The sequence below is a fragment of the Amphiura filiformis genome, chromosome 12 (genome assembly GCF_039555335.1).
Source record: "Amphiura filiformis chromosome 12, Afil_fr2py, whole genome shotgun sequence".
NCBI classification, from domain to species: domain Eukaryota; kingdom Metazoa; phylum Echinodermata; class Ophiuroidea; order Amphilepidida; family Amphiuridae; genus Amphiura; species Amphiura filiformis.
In genome coordinates this window covers 26,978,039-26,999,602 of record NC_092639.1, presented here as the reverse complement: position 1 = coordinate 26,999,602, position 21,564 = coordinate 26,978,039, and the positions used below count along the sequence as shown (strand labels likewise).

Below are 21,564 nucleotides of genomic sequence, written 5' to 3'. Positions count from 1 at the left end.
TATTGACTCGTCCTCTTAATAAGTATGCAGCTAGAACGCTGGACATCCGATTCTTTAGAAATGCATAGTCGCGCTAAAAGTCGATCGATACATGTTAAAATCAGCACAATTCAAATATACACCTTTTTGCTATGAAATTAATTTTCTCGGTCAAATATAAAGCATTTTTTTTTTCTTCAGTAATGTCAGTTAAAAACATAGTGCAGTGCTTGGATATACATTTTTTTAAAAATCCTGGTGTTAAAATTAGGTATGAAATTGTGTCGTTTAGTGTAAGATTTTTGAATTTTATAGGCCTTACATCCGTCCACGAGCTTTTTTCGGAATTCATTTTTTAGCGTTTCAAACTAATACAATTCGTTAAGGAAAGATATTTCCCACCTCTGTAAAGCACATCGTGTGGGTCTATCTACTAATGTTTTGTCAGAATTTCCGTTTTGATTTCAAATTTGTTCACGTCATGCTCCTAAAATCTCAAACTCAGTACTTTATCTCGAAAGCAAGCAGCATAATAGTCGATAATTCAATTGCCCTAATCTAGGTCTCTCCTGCATTGAAAGCAAGCTTACTCGACGGGCGATTTTGTAGCCCAAATCTCCCATTTGTGACCGTACACCACGAATGAGCCGTAAATGTCCTCAACTGTATTCTGAGTTACAGTGTAAAATGGGCATGAAGGTCATATTCATAGGTATTTCAATTTGGTGCTACGTGTATCTCATTAAATGAGGTACACGTAGCACCAAATTGAGGTACCTATGAATACGACCTTCATGCCCATTTTACTGTAACTCAGAATACAATTGAGGACATTTACGGCTCATTCGTGGTGGACGGTCACATTTAGGTGCTTTGGTAAATTAAAGTGAATTTTGGATATTTACTTCCGTGATCATGGTGATAGCCTGCAATGGCAAATTATGGTTTCCATGATTATGTCGTCGACCATTTGTCTGTTTGTTTACCTAGATTAGTCCGTACGTTGTACTGTCCAAACCTAGAAAAATTAGTGTGTTATTATAGGGGATTTTAATTTTCTGTCCCTCCTATCTCCAGGTGAATTTTGTATGACCCCCCCCATCGCGGGTTGGTATTATCATTACACCCTTCAGACTTGTGTTCGGATATGTTTTTATTTGACATGTAGGCCTATTTGTCATAATAGCGCTATACCTTTTAAATGTATAGCTATAACGTGCTATATAAATATTATTATACCGGTACGGTATGTAATGTTATGTATAGGCCTTTGGGGGTGGGGTGGGTGCAGAGGTGTGTGAGGTGGGTAGTAGGGGGTGTATGTAGGGAAACTTTGGGGTGGTACTCACACAAATGTGTTGTTTTTTTTCCTTTAGGTTATTTAATAGTTTTTTTTATAAACTTCCATGTTTAACCTTGTATTGTTTTGGCTGCTTTCTTATGACTTTCGCTGGTTTTCAAAAGCAATTTCAAACAAACACAAACAAACGGCACCATACCCAGTCACCTTCATGACAATTGAAACACAGGTCAAGTATTAACATCCAGTTTTTAGGCAAGCACTTTTAATTACTTGCTTGAACAGGTTTAAGTTAACAATGATAATGAATGGTTCTTATAAGGCACAATCTCTTCCGATGAGGAACTCAAAGCACGTAAAGCATGAAATTGACAAACAAACATAAAAAAAAACAATCAATTTACAAGAATTGGTTTTGAGCTGGCGTTTAAATACGGTAACGAAAGTCTGGGGATGTTACGAAGGTTATTTGGAAGTTCCAAACAGTTTGCTTGATAAAACATGCAGCGTAATATTTATGTTTTGTAAATGAAAGTTTTGTTTAAAATATTGCCCAATTGCGTGTAAGATTGTTGATTTTTTTACCAAATGTTGGGCAAAGTTGTTTTGAGGAGAAGCAAATTTCAACACATTGGTTCGATGATCACGGTGATGATGAAATCAAATAATTATTCACTCACAGTGTCATAGGAGCGCTAGGCCTGGGAATTTCTTTGCTATATTGAAGTTCTGGCCACACTGTAGCCAGGCCGGTCTTCATAATGGCACCCAGGGATATCGATTTACAATGCCTCAGATTTCACGCGTTGATTTTGAAAAATTTTCAGCCGGCAGTAAAAAATGGTGAAATCAAAACGGAAATTCTGACAAAACTATGACATATCGCTCACGGTGATGTGCGTTAGAAAGTTGGGAAAAATCCTTCGTTAGCCAACTATATTACTTTGAAAAGCTAAAAGGTTGATCCAAAAAAAGGCTCGCGGGCAGAGTTGAAGCCTAACAGTTGAAGTTTAACACTAGGATCTGAAAAAAAATACAGTATCAAGCATTACAGTTTTTCTCGACATTTACTGAAAAATGGAAATTATTGCTTTTCATTTGGCCGAGAAAAAAAAAATTTACACTGAAAAGGTGTAACTCAAAGGGATTTGCATTTTGTTTATTTCCTAAGCGGATGCCACATAGCCACTGGTTTTCGTAAGGACATCATCATTTGGTTCCAGTGATAAGGGCGCACCTTTTGAATTTGGTCCAATGAGCACGTGACCAATACTGGGAGTCTTTCCACCACCACTATTCTCTGCCGCAGTTATCCTCAACGTTACCTTCTGTGAACATATATGTGACCGTACACCACGAATGAGCCGTAAATGTCCTCAATTGTATTCTGAGTTACAGTGTAAAATGGGCATGAAGGTCGTATTCATAGGTACCTCAATTTGGTGCTACGTGTACCTCATTTAATGAGATACACGTAGCACCAAATTGAAATACCTATGAATATGACCTTCACGCCCATTTTACACTGTAACTCAGAATACAATTGAGGACATTTACGGCTCATTCGTGGTGTACGGTCACATATAGAAAACATTTAAAAACGGTTACAAGGTAGAAGACCGGATGCATATAGCAATATTAAAGAAGAAGCCCCGCCAGCGCAGTTTTTCTGGGGTGAACCAAACTTGCCTATTAGTGGTTATCAAATTAGTCAGTGACACGGTTATCTCTAAATTTGACGGCTGCTAATTGATGTTTTAATATTTTTGCATCAATTAACCAATTAACACCTATCTAAATCAGATATAACCTTGTCACTGATTAATTCTACAACCAGGCAGGTTTTGTTCTCCCCAGACGAAGTGCTCTGGAGGGGCTTCCTCTTTAAGGTAACCATAAGAGTGGGAAGAATAGCAAAGTGGAATATTATATTTGAGATCGCTCGGTATTCGCCATGGCATTTGAGTGGCTTATTGAACCGTTGGTGTAACCGTAGCAATCGAGATTGCAATAACATTGCATGCACATTATAATTTTGATTAACATGCCGGCGACAAATGTCGTGGGAAAAGTGTGTTGTAAAAATAGGAAATCGAATTATTGAATTTCTTGATGTTTTGACCAGAAAATTGCTTTTGTGAATACAATTGTGTATTTAAATGACTAAACAAACATGTTGAATATAAAAATACCTAAAAGCCTGTTGAAAGGGAAAACACCAAACAAGCTGTTAATAGTACAAACTCCCTTATGGGACAAGTGCCCAAATATTTGATATCTTGCATACTGCTTCGGTAAAACAGTTTTATTAAAGTGTAAAATTCCCGTGGGATATATTGAGTTTTTTAATCCCTGGCATATTTTGACGGCACGTAGATCGGGTATGTGTAAAGGAAATCCCTTCCTAAAAACAGGTTATAAAATCCGCTTAAATAAAAGCGTTTCCAGCGTAATGTGCATGCAACTTACATCTAGGATATTAGCCGGTACTGAGTACACCATGGCTTCGTTGTATAGGGCAATTATCCCCTCTTTTCGCAGATGTCTTCTATTTGCTGCTTTTCTTGCATTTTTGAAGAAGGTACACTTTCACAAATGGATCTGTTGAAATAAGAAAACTGTCGTTAATGTTTGATACTTTCTTGGATACATAAAACTTGACGACTTCATCGAATAATATACATTCTGTACGAATTCTCAAATTACCACGTATATGTGTTTGCATAACATAGTCCCTGGGAAAAAATAGAGCCGCCGTATATTATTCAAACAATATGAAAAAATATATTCCAAATACTTAGTTTGGTGTTTAAAAGACAAATAATGATTTTGAAGTGTGGAGATAAAATGTGAATATTCCGCCCAAATTCCTATAAGCAGTATCAATACTGTCGCATATACCTAATTCCTGTTGTAACATGGCGATATAGGCTATCCATCTGACCACACAAATTTATATAGGCCTATTTCAATCCGAGTGACATTTGATCTCAGTTATAAGCAATAAGTAATACACTAATTTACTAAAGTCTGAGATGACGTAGATGTCTCATGGCATCCGGGCATGAAACCCTGTCTATTTTTTCTGAATGGTGTAGATATACATTCTGAATATCATCAACCTTGACTTTTAAAAAGTTAAATTTGAAGCTCGGCGGAATGTCAGATTTATTTTGTCGTAATAGTTTGACCATTTACAAAGGACATCAGAAAAGTGACAGTAAATTGCTGGTCGAGGTCTTTAAACGGAAGGCGATACACACTACGACAGTGTTTTCTTTAGCCATCATGTTTTCTTGTCAGTATTATTCAAAATGTGTTAATACACCTGCCTCTTTTCCCGCCATATTCCCACTATTATTGACACAACTTTTGTTACCCACCTGCTACAACTTTCTTGTCAGACCATTTCAGGTTTCTGGCTTTTACAACTACCACCGTCAGACGTTCGGCTGTCGGGAGGTAGCTCAATGAAAACAGAATATCTCCCAGATAGGTTTGTTTCTGCAAAATATAAACAGAGTAACAGAGATGGTAAAAGGTGTGATACATTTTAGTTTCAAATGCCTACAGTAACCGATTATATTACGGTTGGTATAAATGAACTAGGCACAAGTTTTTTTTATCCGTTTTGACACTTCTAAGGAAAGGTTACATGTTAATAAAATGCTTGGTAAAAAATGTCACGAGGCAGATTTTCTACTTAGCTTTCTCCACCACAACCTGCGGTCATATCGACTTGATCTTGAAATCACCTTACATGCCAACTGGGTGAACCAGTATCAAGGTCAAGATAACTGAGTTGACTTTGAAACTTTTGACCAGTTTGAACGACAATAATTTTAGCATGACCTTGAAAAGTGGTACGCCCTCTATTTGTTTTCAGCCAACCCCGTGTTGGTATACATAGTCAAAAACGTTTAGGGAGAGGATGTACAAAAGGCAACCAACTCAACCAAGTTGATTAAAGGCCATCTTTAATATTGATACATGAGAATTTGATTTGATTTGATTTGTTCGGGTTTTGATAAACCTGGATAACCCAAGAAAGCCTCTATTGAAGCTTATTTCCATTGGGGTCCTTTTGAACACCGGGACGGGTTGGGAACAGTCAGGGGTTAACACCCTACTCTTTTCGAAACTGGCTGCGAGATACATGTACAGGTATGGCTCTCTGCACACGGGACCGACGGCTTAACGTCCCCTCGGAAGGACGGAGTGCTTTCATGATTCATTTACCCAATTCTAAATAAACCATGGGGAGAGCGGAGGTCTGAATTTAATCTACAGAGGTTGCCAATTAATTCAAGTCAATATCCCAAGTCAATATCCCAGCAAATCGCCACCGCCGGGAATTGAACCCGGGACCTCATGCACTAAAGGCAAATAGGCCCTAACCATTGCGCCACGCTCTCCCAGAAAGGAATTTGATTGTTTCTTTAAAAGGAGTGACTTTGATGCCCGGGCTATAATGTTCAAAATAGGTTGCTTATAACCTTATACAAAATTGAGCTTGAAATTGGAACCCTGCTTCTAGGTGGTAAATCAGCGTCCATGAAGATCCTTCATTTAATTAAGACTCAAACGGTGTAAGCTAGAATTGATGGTATATGATATGGAGAGACGCTTTTCTTTGTATACAATGTACACAAGCCAGGAGAATCCAAGACGACCAAAACTAAATAAGATGAGCAAATGCATATTGACATTATCTCTTACAGTGACGATATAACCATAATTTATTTTTAACTACAATCACTCAGATAACACTGACCAGCCCTTTCTTCCCTTTCAAACCTAAAATTAACTGCATGCAGCCAATCTCCTGTGGCCATATCATGAGTGTTACACATCTATCCAAGAAAGCCATCATTTTAAATCAAAATGAAAGATGCTTCAACTGACCCAATCTAGGTAAATATTCACCCTTTTGGTCAAATTTATGCGTGGAGAGCTCATTTCTCCTTCCTATTGATTTTATCATTTTGAAACAACTGCTGATTAAAAACTTCAAAGAAAATCTTATTTTACGCCAACATTAACTCCAACAAATTTTTGTTTTTCACTGAATGATGGTTGCATGGGTGCCTGAAGGATCAGAGACAGAAAGGTGAAGGACAAAAACAAGAATTAAATCAACCGTAACATTAATATTGAGAACGTTTTGTTCATAATGTGGTAAAGTGCAACTTTTTCTAAACGCATCATTTTTGGAAAATGTCATTATTTTTGACCAAAAATATTGTTGTTGCAAATGAAACAACCTTCGGAGGGTTGAAAAACGATTTCTCTATTCACAGCTTTTTGAATTTTTCAAATCAACAAAATATATGTCAAGTTATGTAAAGATATGTTTTGTAATTTTAAGGGGGGAGTTATTTCTTTTGAACCCTGTATCATCTTGCGGTCTATATGGCCTGAATTTATATTCCCATGTTAATATATACCATAAAAGTCATTCAAAAAATACATTGATTTTGAAACTATGACATATTAACTACAATGTATAGGACCTTCGTATTGTTTTATATCGTCATTATTATACATGACAAGATTTAACTCTCTCCGCGCGGGTGTCGACCGCAGACGATAGGTTTTAATTCCTTTTTTTTTTCAAAATTTTTTAAATTCTAATGAAATAATTAAATTCATTAAATGAGTATATACAAACAAGCTTAGTATTGTTTCAGTGATTCATATTAGATAGCTCTTGATATCTTGAGAACATATTTCAAAAAGTTGCCTCTCATCTCATCATCATCAGTCGGCTGCGGTGTAGGCGACTACAAGCTTTCTCCAACTAATGCGATCTTGGGCAAGCGAAACAATTTTGTTTGGCTGCAGCATCCCTTCAGTATCTCCCAGGAGGTGCTGGACATACTGTAAGTACAGCGTGCGCGGCCGTCCCGGTTTCCTCTTCTCATGTGGTGGAATATAAAGCGTATATTCTTTCACAGACTCGCCATCTTCAAGACGCAGTATATGGCCGAGAAATTTGAGTTGATGAATCTTGACTGGTTTCATTTGGAATCTCATCTAGCCTAGTCAACCCAATTCCAAACGTAAACAGGATAAGAATCCTTATCCCCATGAGGTTACGTATAGGATAATGGCCGCGGATTAGAACATTAGCGAATAAGAATGGCTGAGTCGCGGAGCGACGAAGCCATTCTTATCCGCTAGTGTTCTAATCCGCGGCCATTAACCGACTTAATACACACCTATGACGTCGCGCTATTGTGTTACCGCTCCATTATTTTCCACGAATGGAGTGTTATTGAAATTTGGTGCTCTTTACAAATTGATCAATTGCTCACAATACACTATCAAATACACTAATAGAATGATCGTACTAGGTGCGGGTGAAAAATACACGGACTCAGCTTTATGTAAAATTTCTATAGAATTACCCATCATATCACGATCCAGGTGTTTAGTTCAAATCATCCGTAACCACGTTCTTGAATTATAAAGATCTAAAATGTTTGTTACCCAAATTGAATAAACGTAGATTCGTAAAATCATTAAAGTGATTAGAGGTACAATCAATAGTTCTTTATGCCCACTTCTAATGTGTTAACTATTGACATGATTGAAGTAGTTGCGTTTCGGTCTCTATTTTGCATAATAAAGAAAATTGGCAAAATGGTCATAGGTTAATATGAAATAGTTAAATGCAGATCATTGCAGTTTTGTACCTCAAGAAAGCTAGACCTGCCGCTATACCTGAGCAATGATACTCTTCTCTATGACTCGATTGTTCGATTTTGGACAACCTTGCAATTATGGACACTATTTATCTATCTTGGATATTAGTAATTATAATTTTGTGATGGAATCATTCCGAGGATATATATCGTTGATTCGCAGCATATGTATCGAAGGAAGGACCTAAATCAGGTATGATTCTACTTTAAGCCGAAGTAAGGTACGAAAATTTTAAATGTGTATACTTTGTTTTATTTGGTTGGCCTTATTACAACCCATTTTACCTAGGCCTATTATGGCCCTGAACTTCGGCGGCAAAAAACAACAAACAAACTTCGCCGCTTCCTACGCGAAATAAAAGCTCAACTTCCAGTCCCCCTCCCGAAATCAACTGGAGCGTCCCTAACATTATAATATTTAATTATCGGATAGGCCTACTGATCGATGTAAGTAAATATTCAAATATGCCAAAATACTATCAGATGAAACATCAGATGTACTAAAGTGAAATAAAAATTATACAGAAAATAGACCTACTGTGGCTTTTATCATTATTAAACATGCCCAAAGCAAACGATTTAAAAATAAACAGATACATAGGCCTAAATACATGATACATAATGTGTATTATGTAGCAATGTTGCCCAAAATGTAACAAATTAAACGTAGGGCCCAAGCCACTGAAAACGTATAAAGATATAAAGAACAAAACAATGTTATAAAAAACAGTAAGCGTAGAAAGAAATGTCCAAATAATTTAAAGTTACGGGCTTACTAAGTGAAGCCTAAATAAGCATTTTCAAAGTGAGGGTAAAACACATCTTGCATAATAAGTATATACAACTTTTAACCTGCCCGTTTTGATCTTGCCTTACTTTTCACAGATTGCATTGTAAATTTATGTTTAAGGGCTCGGATAGCGACGTTTTCACGTGTATATATATTTTTGTGGGACCTGAGAGCAAATCAGACACATCGAATTGGATTTTGAACACGAGGAATGTCCTTCTGATATCAAATAATTTTGATTCTTATTAAATTCGCGATATATACATTACACATTTTATGGCAAATTATTAAAAATTGAAATTGTAAAAAAGTAAATTGTATAAATCTAACGATATGCACCTAAAGATTATGAAGTTGGGATGAACAGCTGTCCATCATATGCAAATTTTGACCTTCATTATTAAAGATATAGATTTTTTCCTCAAAACACTAAAAAATGTAGGTCTTTTTGGAAAAAATGTTTATGTTCAATATGAAAGGTCAAAATTTTCAATTGATAGTCGGCTTTTCATCCCAGCTACATAGGCCTACAGTTTCATTACATATCATTAGATTTATAAAGTTTACTTCGAGGACTGTTAAATTAAAAAATATGAAATTTTAATAATTTGCCATAAAATTCGTATTATATCACGAATATCACAAAATCAAAATTATTATTATTATTTTTTATATCAGAAGGACAATCCTCGTATTCAGCATGTAATTCGATATGTCTGATGTGCTCTCATGTCCCATAACAATAATGTGCAAATGTTGCTATCCGCTTCCTTAATTTATTGTATTAATGAAAATCATAGTTTTGTTGTTTTTCGTATCATTGTTTTGCATGAATGAAGTGATGATAACAATACTGCACTTTACGCAAATAGTCGCTTTTCGAAAGTGCAATTGTTATTAACATTACATTCGTAAATGCCAGTACTTTTTCCCTGAAAAGTATTTGCTTTTCAGAAAAAAGAAAAAGGCATTTACGAATGGCGTGTTATTGTAATCATCGCTCCATCATTCGTGGAAAATAATGGAGCGGTAAAACAATAGCGCGACGTCATAGGTGTGTATTAATGACTTGTATTGTCTGCATGAATTCGTTATTTTCCCATCTATATTTCCATATTGCAAACATAATACTTCGACTCACTTTAAAATGAATTGACACATTTGCTGATATTTACAAAATGTGAGTTGTCTGGCGGCCAAGAGGGCATTTACATGAGGATTTACAATGGATACACAGAGGAAATTATATTCGTTGTCATGAATTACCAGACTACGCTGCTACGCTGTTCTGATTTCAGAAGATGGTCATCACCCACATGAGTATTGTACAGAGAGGTTTGCCGCAGAATGATGACAATTAGGGGTGGACACGATCTCAATAACTGAAATGAGATTACGAGAATGAAACAGAAAAAACAGAACAAGAATATACATGAAATAAGAAGGAAGAAGAAAGTTTAAGATAAGGCAGATTCTCATTTGACAATGGCTCCTGAGATAATCCAAATGAAAAACAAATAAAAAATGTGTATGCATTACTATAACGTAAGTTACCGAGAGATTGCTGAATGTGATTTGATTGGTACCCAAAATTTACCCAACTTTCGTCAAATACGACCCATAGGGTTTCTTAGCACATTCAAACGCTGTGATTGTTTCAATAATACCAAAAGTTTAATTATGACACGATCTGGTCCATGGGGGCCAAAGGCGGCAAATTTGAAACTGAGATAAAGGTAATAATATGGAGTTAAACATAATAAAACACATAAGAAAATATACATCAAAAAACTTCATAACCTTAGATCCAAGTATGCTAGACCTTTGGTGTTTTCAGTAAATGATAGCCTATTGTAGGTGGAATGTAATAATTACAGTAACTCAATTTTCAAAAATGCCTCCTTTGGCCCCCATGAACCAGATCGTGTCACTATATGCTTACCTAGTAGCTTGCTCATTTTGAACTATTTGAATATTGCTATTAACCTAAAGTAATAACATTATGGTGAATTTATACTTTAAATGTTGATGATTTGATTGGTCTTTACTTGGTGAACAAAATGCTACTCTATGGTGAAAGCATCGATTTCTGCGACACTGGGAACTTTGATATATATTTGGCATAGTCTGCTTTTTTTGACACACTATTACAACATTTTTTACAATTTGTTTAAAATATCGTAAACTAGAAATGTGATGAAACTTTGCTCACAAGGGAGTATGAAAGAACTTGGAAACACGCATCTTTTTGGACGTGCTGTTACTATATTGCCAATAAAGCGATGACATTCTATTTTTGTTTTTGATCAAATTTCTAACGACATGTCAAACATTCTAGGAAAATCAAATTGGCATGCGTTTTAAATCTGTTCATTATTGGCTATATCAATGATTATTGAAACACATGCTTCTTCCAAAAGTAACATTGGATCTTCTAAATTATAATTGTCATTAAGCTACAAATTAGGTGGATCTTGTATGCGGTCTTTTACATAAATCAATGGCAACTGGTGGGTATAAAAATCAGCATGTTATGTACAAGTTCCTTGGATCCTGAACAGATGTGACAGATATTATACATCCTCTGGCACCTCGACTAAATGTAGGTATACGTAACCAGAATGCGTTGGACAATACCTCAATGGAAGATCAGCAAAACGTTTCGCAGAAGGGGACATGTAAACCCAAACCAGGACATAAATACCTATTCCAGAACAGATACCTATAGAGATAAAGCACAGTTACCATCTTGACTGTGCGCAGACCCCGGGCACAGACCTAACAAAAATCCTAGTACAAGAAGGGCATTTGGTCAAAAAGACTCCATTTGATTTTTCTACCTTCTATCTCTTCACAAAGTGAACAAACATTAAATAGCGTCCATATTGGTTCGTCAATTCTGTCAAAATGGCAAAAAGTGCTAAATTTCCAAATAACAATAATACTACACACTAACAGTAGGTACCGTTTCACCATTTAGAGTATGACATATTACATACAACGCAATCCATACGTTAAATCTGTGCTAAGTAAATGAATTGTCCCTTTCTACTCTATCTGTCAACATTTAATTTTTCCACTATTGAAGTTATTTTTAGTAATCTGAAACTTTCCCTCCGTGCTCAACAAACTTATCGTGTTTCTAAAGAAGAACCTTCTAAGCAGTGCATGTAAAGTAGCTGCTCATAATATGCCATGCTGGTGCATGACTGTCTATACATTGTATTCAATTCTATTACCCCCACGACCCATTATTCAAAATCGCGCACTGTGATTTGTTGAAACGCGTCACGTGACAGACCATTAATTAGCGATAAAGTGTCAAGGGCAACGAACTTTATGTTCTTCTATCATCACAGCGCACAGCAGAGCGCACAGCACACCTGCTTATGTAGGGGAGAATGGAATGTCAGGGGTGTGTTATTGTATGTGCATACCTGCTTATAGGGGAGAATGGAATGTTAGTTTGTGTTATTGGAATGTGCATATGCGATCCACCTTCAGGTAAACAACTTGAAATATTTGGGCAAAAAAATTGATATTTTCTCTTTAAATCACACTATTTTGTGGTAATAGAATAGAAATAAAGGGTGCAGCATTATCCTTTACACGCAAATAATGTGTCCTCGGCAGTAAAAACGTTTAAATAATGGGTTCGGCTGCGCCTCACCCATTATTTACGTTTTACTGCCTCGGACACATTATTTTCGTGTAAAGGATCATGCATTACCCTTTATTTCTTAAGTAGAGCGCAGACTGTGGATTTCGATCAGATATTAAAGTGTGTATAATCTTCAGAAACCTTGAGCGCAGAACTGATATACATTCAGACCACGTACGTTACTGTCAATGGTTTCCCCTGTTGGAGGGTATCCGTGATAGATAGTAGGCTCACTGCTATTTATATGTGAAGATGATTCTCTTTTCAGGTATCTGCTGGCGTCACCTAAACGCTGAATTCTAAATGAACTTAACACCTATCATCAAAATCGTATTCATAAATAGAGTGTATAATATCAAGGTCCTTTGTTTTTGGTATTGTCGGGTGATGTTTATAGGATGACGCAAAAGGTTGCACAACAAAACACTCAAAATACCCTCTTGATGTTTTACTAAATGAGTTGATATGTGCTGTAGATTTGGTTCTATGTCAACAATTGCATTGTTTCAAGGGCATTGATACATTATTTGAAGTGCATTAATGTAATGTTGCGGTTTCACATTTTTATTACTAAATTTATTGAATGTTAAAGCTTTCTACATCCTACATGATACCTTATTAGTTTCACAAACACACAGGTGATGAAATATACACGTAAAAGCCAACATATGCAAAATATATGGATGGTGTATCTTACAAACAATACTTTTTTTTTACTACAAACGTTTATTTGACTCTAATAAAGAACATGCAAAGTAGAAAATAGAAAAATGTTACTTTTACATATTTATGTTTTTAAAGTGGATTTTCTTTTACCACCACTTTTATGTAACAAGGAGAGAAAACAGCAGTGATATTTAAAACTCGGGCTTACTCTTAACAGGCTGTTGTCTTAAAAGGAAACACTTATAATACTCTTATGAAAGGCTGCTCATGCTACGTTAAAGTCACCTAAAAGAAGAAACGTTTTTGTCAAAGAAATATTTGAATTATACAATCACTACAATCACAGCTGCTGCATGATATCACAGATCTGAGCATTTTTCGCAAATGTTTCAAAAATGCAATTTTGGGAAAAAATTAAGGTTCCTAAATTCTGAGCCATACTGAATTAAATATAAAAGCTCTGTTGTAAATAAGTGTTGAGTTAATTCTTTTTTCAACCTAATCGATGGTAATAACTGATTTTATAGTCAAAGAGTGTATGTTTACTGTCAATATTAATACCAAAGGTATCAGGCACGGGTTACCTCTTGGGACTGTCGTCTACGCTTTCCAGCATTGCGAACACTACTACTCTCCAGACGTTTCTATCTTTGGTCTGTGTCATAAATGTGAAACAACATGACTGTACAAAGATATATAATAACACATTAACCCATAGTGCCTTTGGCTATAGGTCAGCTTTTTCATGTGGTCACTTTAGTGCCAAATAGAAACCCTCAGCGAATCTCAAGGTGTGAAGTGAAGTAAGAATGTACACTTTCTTTAAGGTACAGGTAACGTTAAGCTAAACCATTTGGATGACGTCACTAATCTCACCACCTTTGTTAGATTGAACTATAGTACACTGTCATATTGATGTAAAGAAAGGCTGAACTCATAGACGGAGGGAAACCGACTTTCACTTGTATATTAAAAGAAGTTATTTGAAGCAAACTGGCACATACACACGCAAACACATCCCGGGCAGCTATAGTGTAAACTCCTGCGTTCTTCAACTTCATATACACAATTATATTACACACCCTTTAATTCTAGAGCAAGGTAATCAATAGATTTCCTTGCAAGAGACACCCCGGAATTTAAATCTAGGTTAATGCCACGTCTTTGATACTTGCATGGTGTTGTTGTTGTTGCATCTTCTTTTTTGTGGGTTGTATGTTTTCTTTTCGAAAAGCATTTTTTGAGAACATTCCCCTACTTAAATGCTAAAGATGAACAAGTATCGGCACTGAGAGGTACGGAAGATATATACATCATGGTTTCAGTGGTAAAATATGAGATTTTTGTAAAGAAGTTTTATACTGTTGTCGATTTCAAAATATATATTTTTAAATCGTAGCGGCTTTTTATCATTCTTGAAACAGTATTAACACATTGTATGTGTATCGTATTTTGATATAAAATTGGATCGATTGAGCCCATATTTATTGGTCGAGCTATGAGGTTTAAAATATTGAGCAAGACGTAGCCGAGTCCAATATTTTAAAACTCATAGCAAAACCAATAAACATTGGGCGTAAAACATCCAATTTTATCATTAATGTTTTATCCAATATTTTTTGGATTCATCAAAACATAATCCAATATTTTCACACACTTGGATTCATCAAAACATAATAATTATGTTTATTGTGCAACATATAGCACCGTGTAGACTGATATTACAGCGTCTTAATTCAGTGCAGTGTTTACACTCCTCTGGTCACCTGACCACCCAGTAGGTAGTGCCTTTAATGCCTTTAATGGGAATACGTAGAAGGAAACCATTAAATGTTGGGATCATACTTTTTGTCGTACTACACAGTGACAGTATTTTGCTAAGCATTTACACCAAATTGATTAAAGAAGAAAGTATCATCATAAACATGTAAATATAAAACTGATTTTAGAACTGGATTCTGCAAGCGTTGTGTTAAAAATGATCTAATGATACCATGCAGTACTTCGTTGATAAAATTTTTGTGCTCGTATCGAAATCTCGTAGATGTGTCATATTTTATACCACTGTGTCGAGAACATTTCTCTGCAACGTTTAATCCAGATACATGCCTAACGCTTAAGTAATTGGTATGTAAAACGCAAAGCAATATGCAGAGCAATGTTTATGGCAATAGCCTCCAGTCATTAATAATCTTGATAATTTTGTATATGGTACTTGGAAACATTAATACCAGACTAAATGTCAACCTCTAGGAGAGATTTTATTTAACATCCCCATATGGCTAACAAGTAATTCAATAAAAGTTACAAATCGACTACAGCGTGCTTTTTAGGATAAAATAATGTAAATTTACATGAATGATTTGTTATTGTGGAAGTAGTTGATTTGTATTCTAACATAATGACATCTACATCCATGTATTACACTGAATAACTACGTTAGATAAGCACATTAGGATCATCCTGATAATTACATGGACATTCTAGAATTGTTCTAAGATTACCATAATTTCATTTTATACATGACATAAATGTCGTTCTGTACATTACATCAGAGAGAATTATGTTAACGTTGTGAACTGCACAATATGCACCACTCAATGAAAAAAAAAAAAGCTCTACAGTTTCCATGGCGAACCCGTGCGCTTAAATCTTCAAAAGAGTTCATGGAAGCTCATTCGGAGAGCCTTTGCGGATTCTATATAGAGAACCACAAAAGTAGCCAAAGAGCATCCTGTAGTCCTTTTGAGAACCATGTTTGGTACCATGAGAGGACAAATGAAGAACCCATTTAGAAACTTGTTTTAGAGAGATGGGTTGATAGTAAAAGAGGAACATGTTTCCATTCTAACCATTGTCTTTCCAAGGGTTGTTTTGGTCACACGCTTTATACTAAGAGCATGATGATATTTCGATGATATCGAAATTAATACCAACATCTCTTACGTAATGATTTGAAATTACTTGGTATTCTAGGGTGATTAACATGAGTAGGATTTTAATCTTTCAACAGAGAAGTCCATTTCAGAAGCTGAACTTTCGGAATTCTAGCGAGTGCCATCTTCAGAGCCAAAGAGTCGCTCTGAAGATGGCACTCAATAGAGTTTTACTTTTTATAACGTTTTTATGAACAAGGAAAACATGTTTACCTCTTGGTATAAGACAAAGGCAAATTACAATGATGAATGAAACTGTGCAGTTTTTCAAAATTCTGAACATCATTTGAGTACTTTGATCAGGATTGTCGAGTTTATCAGCATGATCAGAAATAAGTATATTCTTGCCATTGGCAATGATAATTTAATCAATGAGAAAGGATATATTATCATCAGATCCCGTAACCATTTTCGATTTTATCCTTCATGCGTCACACCTATCATCACCTCCTTACTGCGCAGTTCAACAATGTGTGCATCGACGTAACATGTATAGAGTTCCGAAAGCTTTATGGTTAAATACCACTAATTATGTATTACACGGGTTTCAATGGGAAAATGCCTAATTTCGGGCCTAATTTCGGGTGGAATTTTCTCATATTCAGAACTCTCACAGTTCAATGCCACTAATATCAGGTGAAACTATATGATTTAGATGCCAAATGATCAAAAAATTCAACATAGGTTGACCTGAGACTTGTTTTAACGCACTGAACCGTAAACACCTTCAAATGACAGTGCGCCCTCGAAGCTGAAAGTTACAATATGATAGGGCGAATATTTACTAAAACCGAAGCCGTGCGTATCATTAAAAAAAAAAAATACAACAAAAATGTCATATAATGAGAGAAAATGTACCATTTTGAAGCATCAAACTCTAAAAAGTACTTTTTGGCTATATAACTTGATCAATTTCAGCGATTTTAATGCAGTCTTTTCGAATGCCATGAAAACAAATAGTTACTCGTCGTATTTCAATGTATCGCCCAGGCCTATTAGTGGTATTTAACCTTATGTTCATGGGTTCACCATGGACACCGTGGAACACTGCAGAGCATTTTCATAGAGTCAATGCATACCTTAATGGACCCGTATCAAATTTTCCTCAAAACTTTCTTTGTCAACAATATGGAAGTCTTCCGATTACTACATGAGCCACTCTTCAGTGAAGGGTCACCGTCATCATCTCTATTGCAGGTTTTTTTTTTAATGGATGATCAACAAAAGATCAATCAGATTGGCATATTTTGATATCAAACAATTTCAATTAGCCATGCCGAGTTCCATATTTCATGAAAAATACGTTTTAAACACAGCAATTGAAATCGAAGATAGTTATAATTCCTTCAAAAAGCGTAAACTAGAGCTTAATAAATATTTACATAATCACATACCGAGGGTACTCACGTTAGTTTCAACAAGCATCAGAATTAACATTTTCATAACATATTGAATGATTTCAAGTTTTTCTATTCCGTCAAATTCATGTCACTCACTCTGAATGAACTCTCATTCCTGAAGTATGTGGGAAACAGTGGATGTTAGATCTTATTTCTATATCATTTCCCCTCTCTCCATGTAAGAAAGTATGTTCATGTATGCTTTTATATCTTCCCCATATTGAGAGATTGATGCAAAATGTCCTATCTGCAATAGCTGCAAGGATTCATATGTTTTATATATGTGTACACTACATATAATACAAAAATGATTAAATGTCTATGTGGTAATTGAGCAATGAAGTACCAATGAGAAACTTGGACTTTACACTTTAGTACCGATGAGAAACTGGGACTTAAGACTAAAAGTACAATGCGTCACATAAAAGCGTCAAAAGCATATCTGAATTTCTGAAGCTCGTTTAAAAGCAGTCATTGCAATATTCGCCTAATACATGGTAATCCATTTAAGGTCTCTTGTTAATATCTTGATTTTTGACAAATTGTAAAATGGTATTAAGATGTTGCCGAGAACAGCATATGTATCAATTGTGCCCAAAAGATTCACAGACGCACCGCTTTTACTAAGAAGTTAATTTGAAATTACACAGCCCATATCCGTAAATGGATATGATTGTTTTACACAAATAATGTGTAGTTGGCGCCGATATGAATACATGCATTTGATTCGCTATTGACACGTGATTTGGATACGAGTAAAGAGATGCTGCAAATTTCTTATTTGTGGGATGCGATTAAGTTTGTTGAACAAATCCAGTTGTTCGCTAATAATTTATATAATTTATAGCATTATATAGATCAATGGTTTGACGCAAATCGTTCCGAAGGGTTGAATTTTGAATAATATAAAAAGGAAGACTTTTGTGACAGATAAAATGTTAATAATATGAAATAATTCTCGCAATAAAATAGTGCTTGGTAATGAGTTTCACATTTATGTTTGATTTATTAACATTGGATTAATAAACAATGCTTTGTGGAGGTTACTGAAGAAACAATTTCTGTGGTAAAATAAAGTCACAACTGGAATAAAGTCACAGCTACACTTCGCAAATAAGCGAACGTAACTCATGAATTACGCAACATGCGACTCGCGCGCGTAATCACAATATTTCGCATTCGCGCATTCCTGACTCATATTTCCTGCCCATTTACTTCAGCTTGCCTTGAGCCATGTAACCTTTTCGAGTTAAAAAGAGTGCAATATTGATTTTTAAATCAAGAAAAAATGAGAGGAAATACTGTAGAGGTGTATTTTATCAGTTTCAAGTGAAAAAAAAACCCCACATTTTAGTGTTGTTAATTATCAAGAAACCTCAAATTCGGGCATAGACGAATGTGCCTCCTCTTATTCTCTTAAGAACGATCTCACGATTAGCCGGAGTCATTTGTGGTTTATGTATCAACATCTTGCTGCACTACACAATGGTAATACATTCTTTAATTCATTAATTCAACATAACCTTTAAATCGAAAAATATACAATTGTATCAACATACTCAAAATCATCCCTTTACTTGGGCGGGTGCATCAGTGGTAAACATTGGTGCACAGAACAAGATAATCCACCAGATGACCATGGCTAATCGTAGTACCACATTTTTACTCCATATGTTGAGGTGTCATTTTACATGAGGTAAGGCCGAATAGGGGATAGAATGTTGAGAACACGCGTTGTTGCATGGTGGGGGCTAAGCGTTGTTTTCTTCTTATGTATTACTTATTTTCCATATGAAGCAAAAAAGAAGGACGTAATGGTTAGCTGTAAATATTTCACGGGCACCAAAACAGGGTGCACACATAGTGTCTTAGAGAAAACGTTGGTACGTTGTATAAATATAATTTACCGGATATAGAAGACTTAAACAGGAATATATATAATAGCATTAAACACTGCAAAGATTACTTAGGAAAGCTGTGTATACTGAGAAATAGCCTATTCCTTGGTACCTGTAACAAAATATTGAAGCGATAAATCTTTGTGAAGTATAGAAATCTAGGTAGGGGTTGTAACAATAACACAAACGCCATAGCAAAAAATAAGAAGTAAGCCGAAAATTTTAAATTTGACCATTGTAGTTGTGATTATATTTAGAGTGATAGACGAAGCAGATATGACCCCGCGCCCCGGCACATTTATTAAATGAATCGTGGGAATTCACTCCATACGCTGTTTCCGTTGTATATGGGCACATAATTGCTTCAATGGCCCAGTTTTACCATGATGTAATCCTATATTCTAAACATTTAATTTACAGAAAGGTTAGTCTTATACAAGACATTAAAGCAACACCTTCAATTTAATTCAACTTCGTGAAAGTATCTTGCATTATTCAGGGCAAAAATGGAGTTGAGTGATACAAACGTACATGTAACAAATCTGTTAGCTTGAATGTTCCGAGCTAATCATCCAACCCCGGGAGCCATTGCCATATCCGGGACGTGTGTGTCGGATTTCAGCTCGTCGATTTTTTGAATACTAGAGTATTTAGTTTGTGAAAATGGGTCGCTTAAATTAAACGTTTGACTGTCATGCCAAATATTGGAGCGCATGGATTGCAAAAGTACAAAATTTTCCAAATTGCTTCAAAGAAACCGAAAGCACAACGTTTTATTATCTTTGTTGCAAAGTTCGTTTTATGGGTTAACCTTCACGTATACCATACGCGAAGGAAGTTGTGGAAAATGATACACACTGGGTTAGCAGTACGCTTAACTTGTATTTTTAACTAGTTATTATATGTGCCCCGATAGGTATCAATAGCGTATTTATTACGTGCATATGATTGGTTTTAAGGGGGTACTACACCCCTGTGGTAAATTTTTGACTATTTTTGAATTTTTCTCAAAAATAATAACACACTGGTAACAAAAGTTATGTATATTATTGGGGCAAGGAATCCAATTACTACACTGAAATTTCAGTGATAGGAAATGAGGTACATCCCAGCGGTACCTTATTTCGTATCATAAATAACGAACTGCTTGTCTTGGGTCACTGAAATGTCAGTGTAGTGATTGGATTCCTTGCCCTATAACATACATAACTTTTGTTACCAGTGTGTTATTAGTTTTTGAGAAAAATGCAAAAATAGACATAAATTTATCGAGGGGTGTAGTACCCCCTTAATAGCAAGTCATCATGTTTTATTCATCATGAGTGACCATTACTCTTACCACAATCCTGCGGAAGATTGGTGCACTGCTTCTGTTTTAAATTTGAGAAGTAAACCAGTGTAATAAATCGACCTATATTGTACTACTATGTCAATGAAATGCAATAATGTGGCAATTGTTCGGTTGCTAAACAAGGTGCATATTATGACCGGCAGCTGGACTGCTGCGCATAATGTTTTTGATAATAACACAGGATGAAGATCTGAAAAACAATATCTTTCAAAAAAAAAATTCCGCTTGTTGTGCAAAGTATATATTGTCCTAATTTAGATTGTTTTCCTACTATTCACTTTTTACTTTCTGAAAAAGGTACATTAAAAAGAATTGTAAATGTTCTTTTAAGTTGAGAGAATTATCTAAATTAATGCAAGGGTCATGTTATCTCTGGGATGATCCCTCCACAACAAGGAAATTGGGAATATGATTAATCACATATCAAAGGCACTTTCTGTATTGAATGAGATAAACATAGATAGACCTATTATTAGAAATGACAACATATTAAAACAATTTCTGTATGTCTGGTTTCTTGATATTCTGGTTCTTGCAGGAAAAGGCTGTTTTATTTATCATAACAAACATCCACTACATCTTCTTTGCTTGATATGAAGCTACAACATATAATGAAAGACAAAGATAAAAAGACTAGTTTGCGTCTGACGTCATCTGTCAATCAAACTCGAGTATGGTTTGTTTACAAGTGTCCCAATAATATGAGTTGCTGAACACGTCGGTAAAACCGAGCGCCTTAATGTTAATTTTGCACTTTCAAACATACAAACCATCTCAAAAGTTAGGTCTTAATAGTAGGAAACTTCCATGTCAACAATGCCTAGAAAAGTTGCTTTTTGCCTTGTGAGTACGTAATTTTTCACGATTTGCTGCTAT

The 21,564-nt window shown here is 35.5% G+C and overlaps 1 protein-coding gene across 1 annotated transcript in view; it reads right to left on the bottom strand.

The window, feature by feature from the left end:
* Positions 1 to 2,438: 2,438 nt before the first annotated feature.
* Positions 2,439 to 21,564, bottom strand: part of LOC140166734 (synaptotagmin-12-like) — a 52,468-nt gene continuing 33,342 nt past the window's right edge. The window contains 5 exon segments of the mRNA XM_072190233.1: positions 2,439 to 2,505; positions 2,507 to 2,607; positions 3,749 to 3,794; positions 3,796 to 3,880; positions 4,663 to 4,783. Coding sequence (XP_072046334.1) covers positions 2,439 to 2,505; positions 2,507 to 2,607; positions 3,749 to 3,794; positions 3,796 to 3,880; positions 4,663 to 4,783 — 420 coding nt within the window.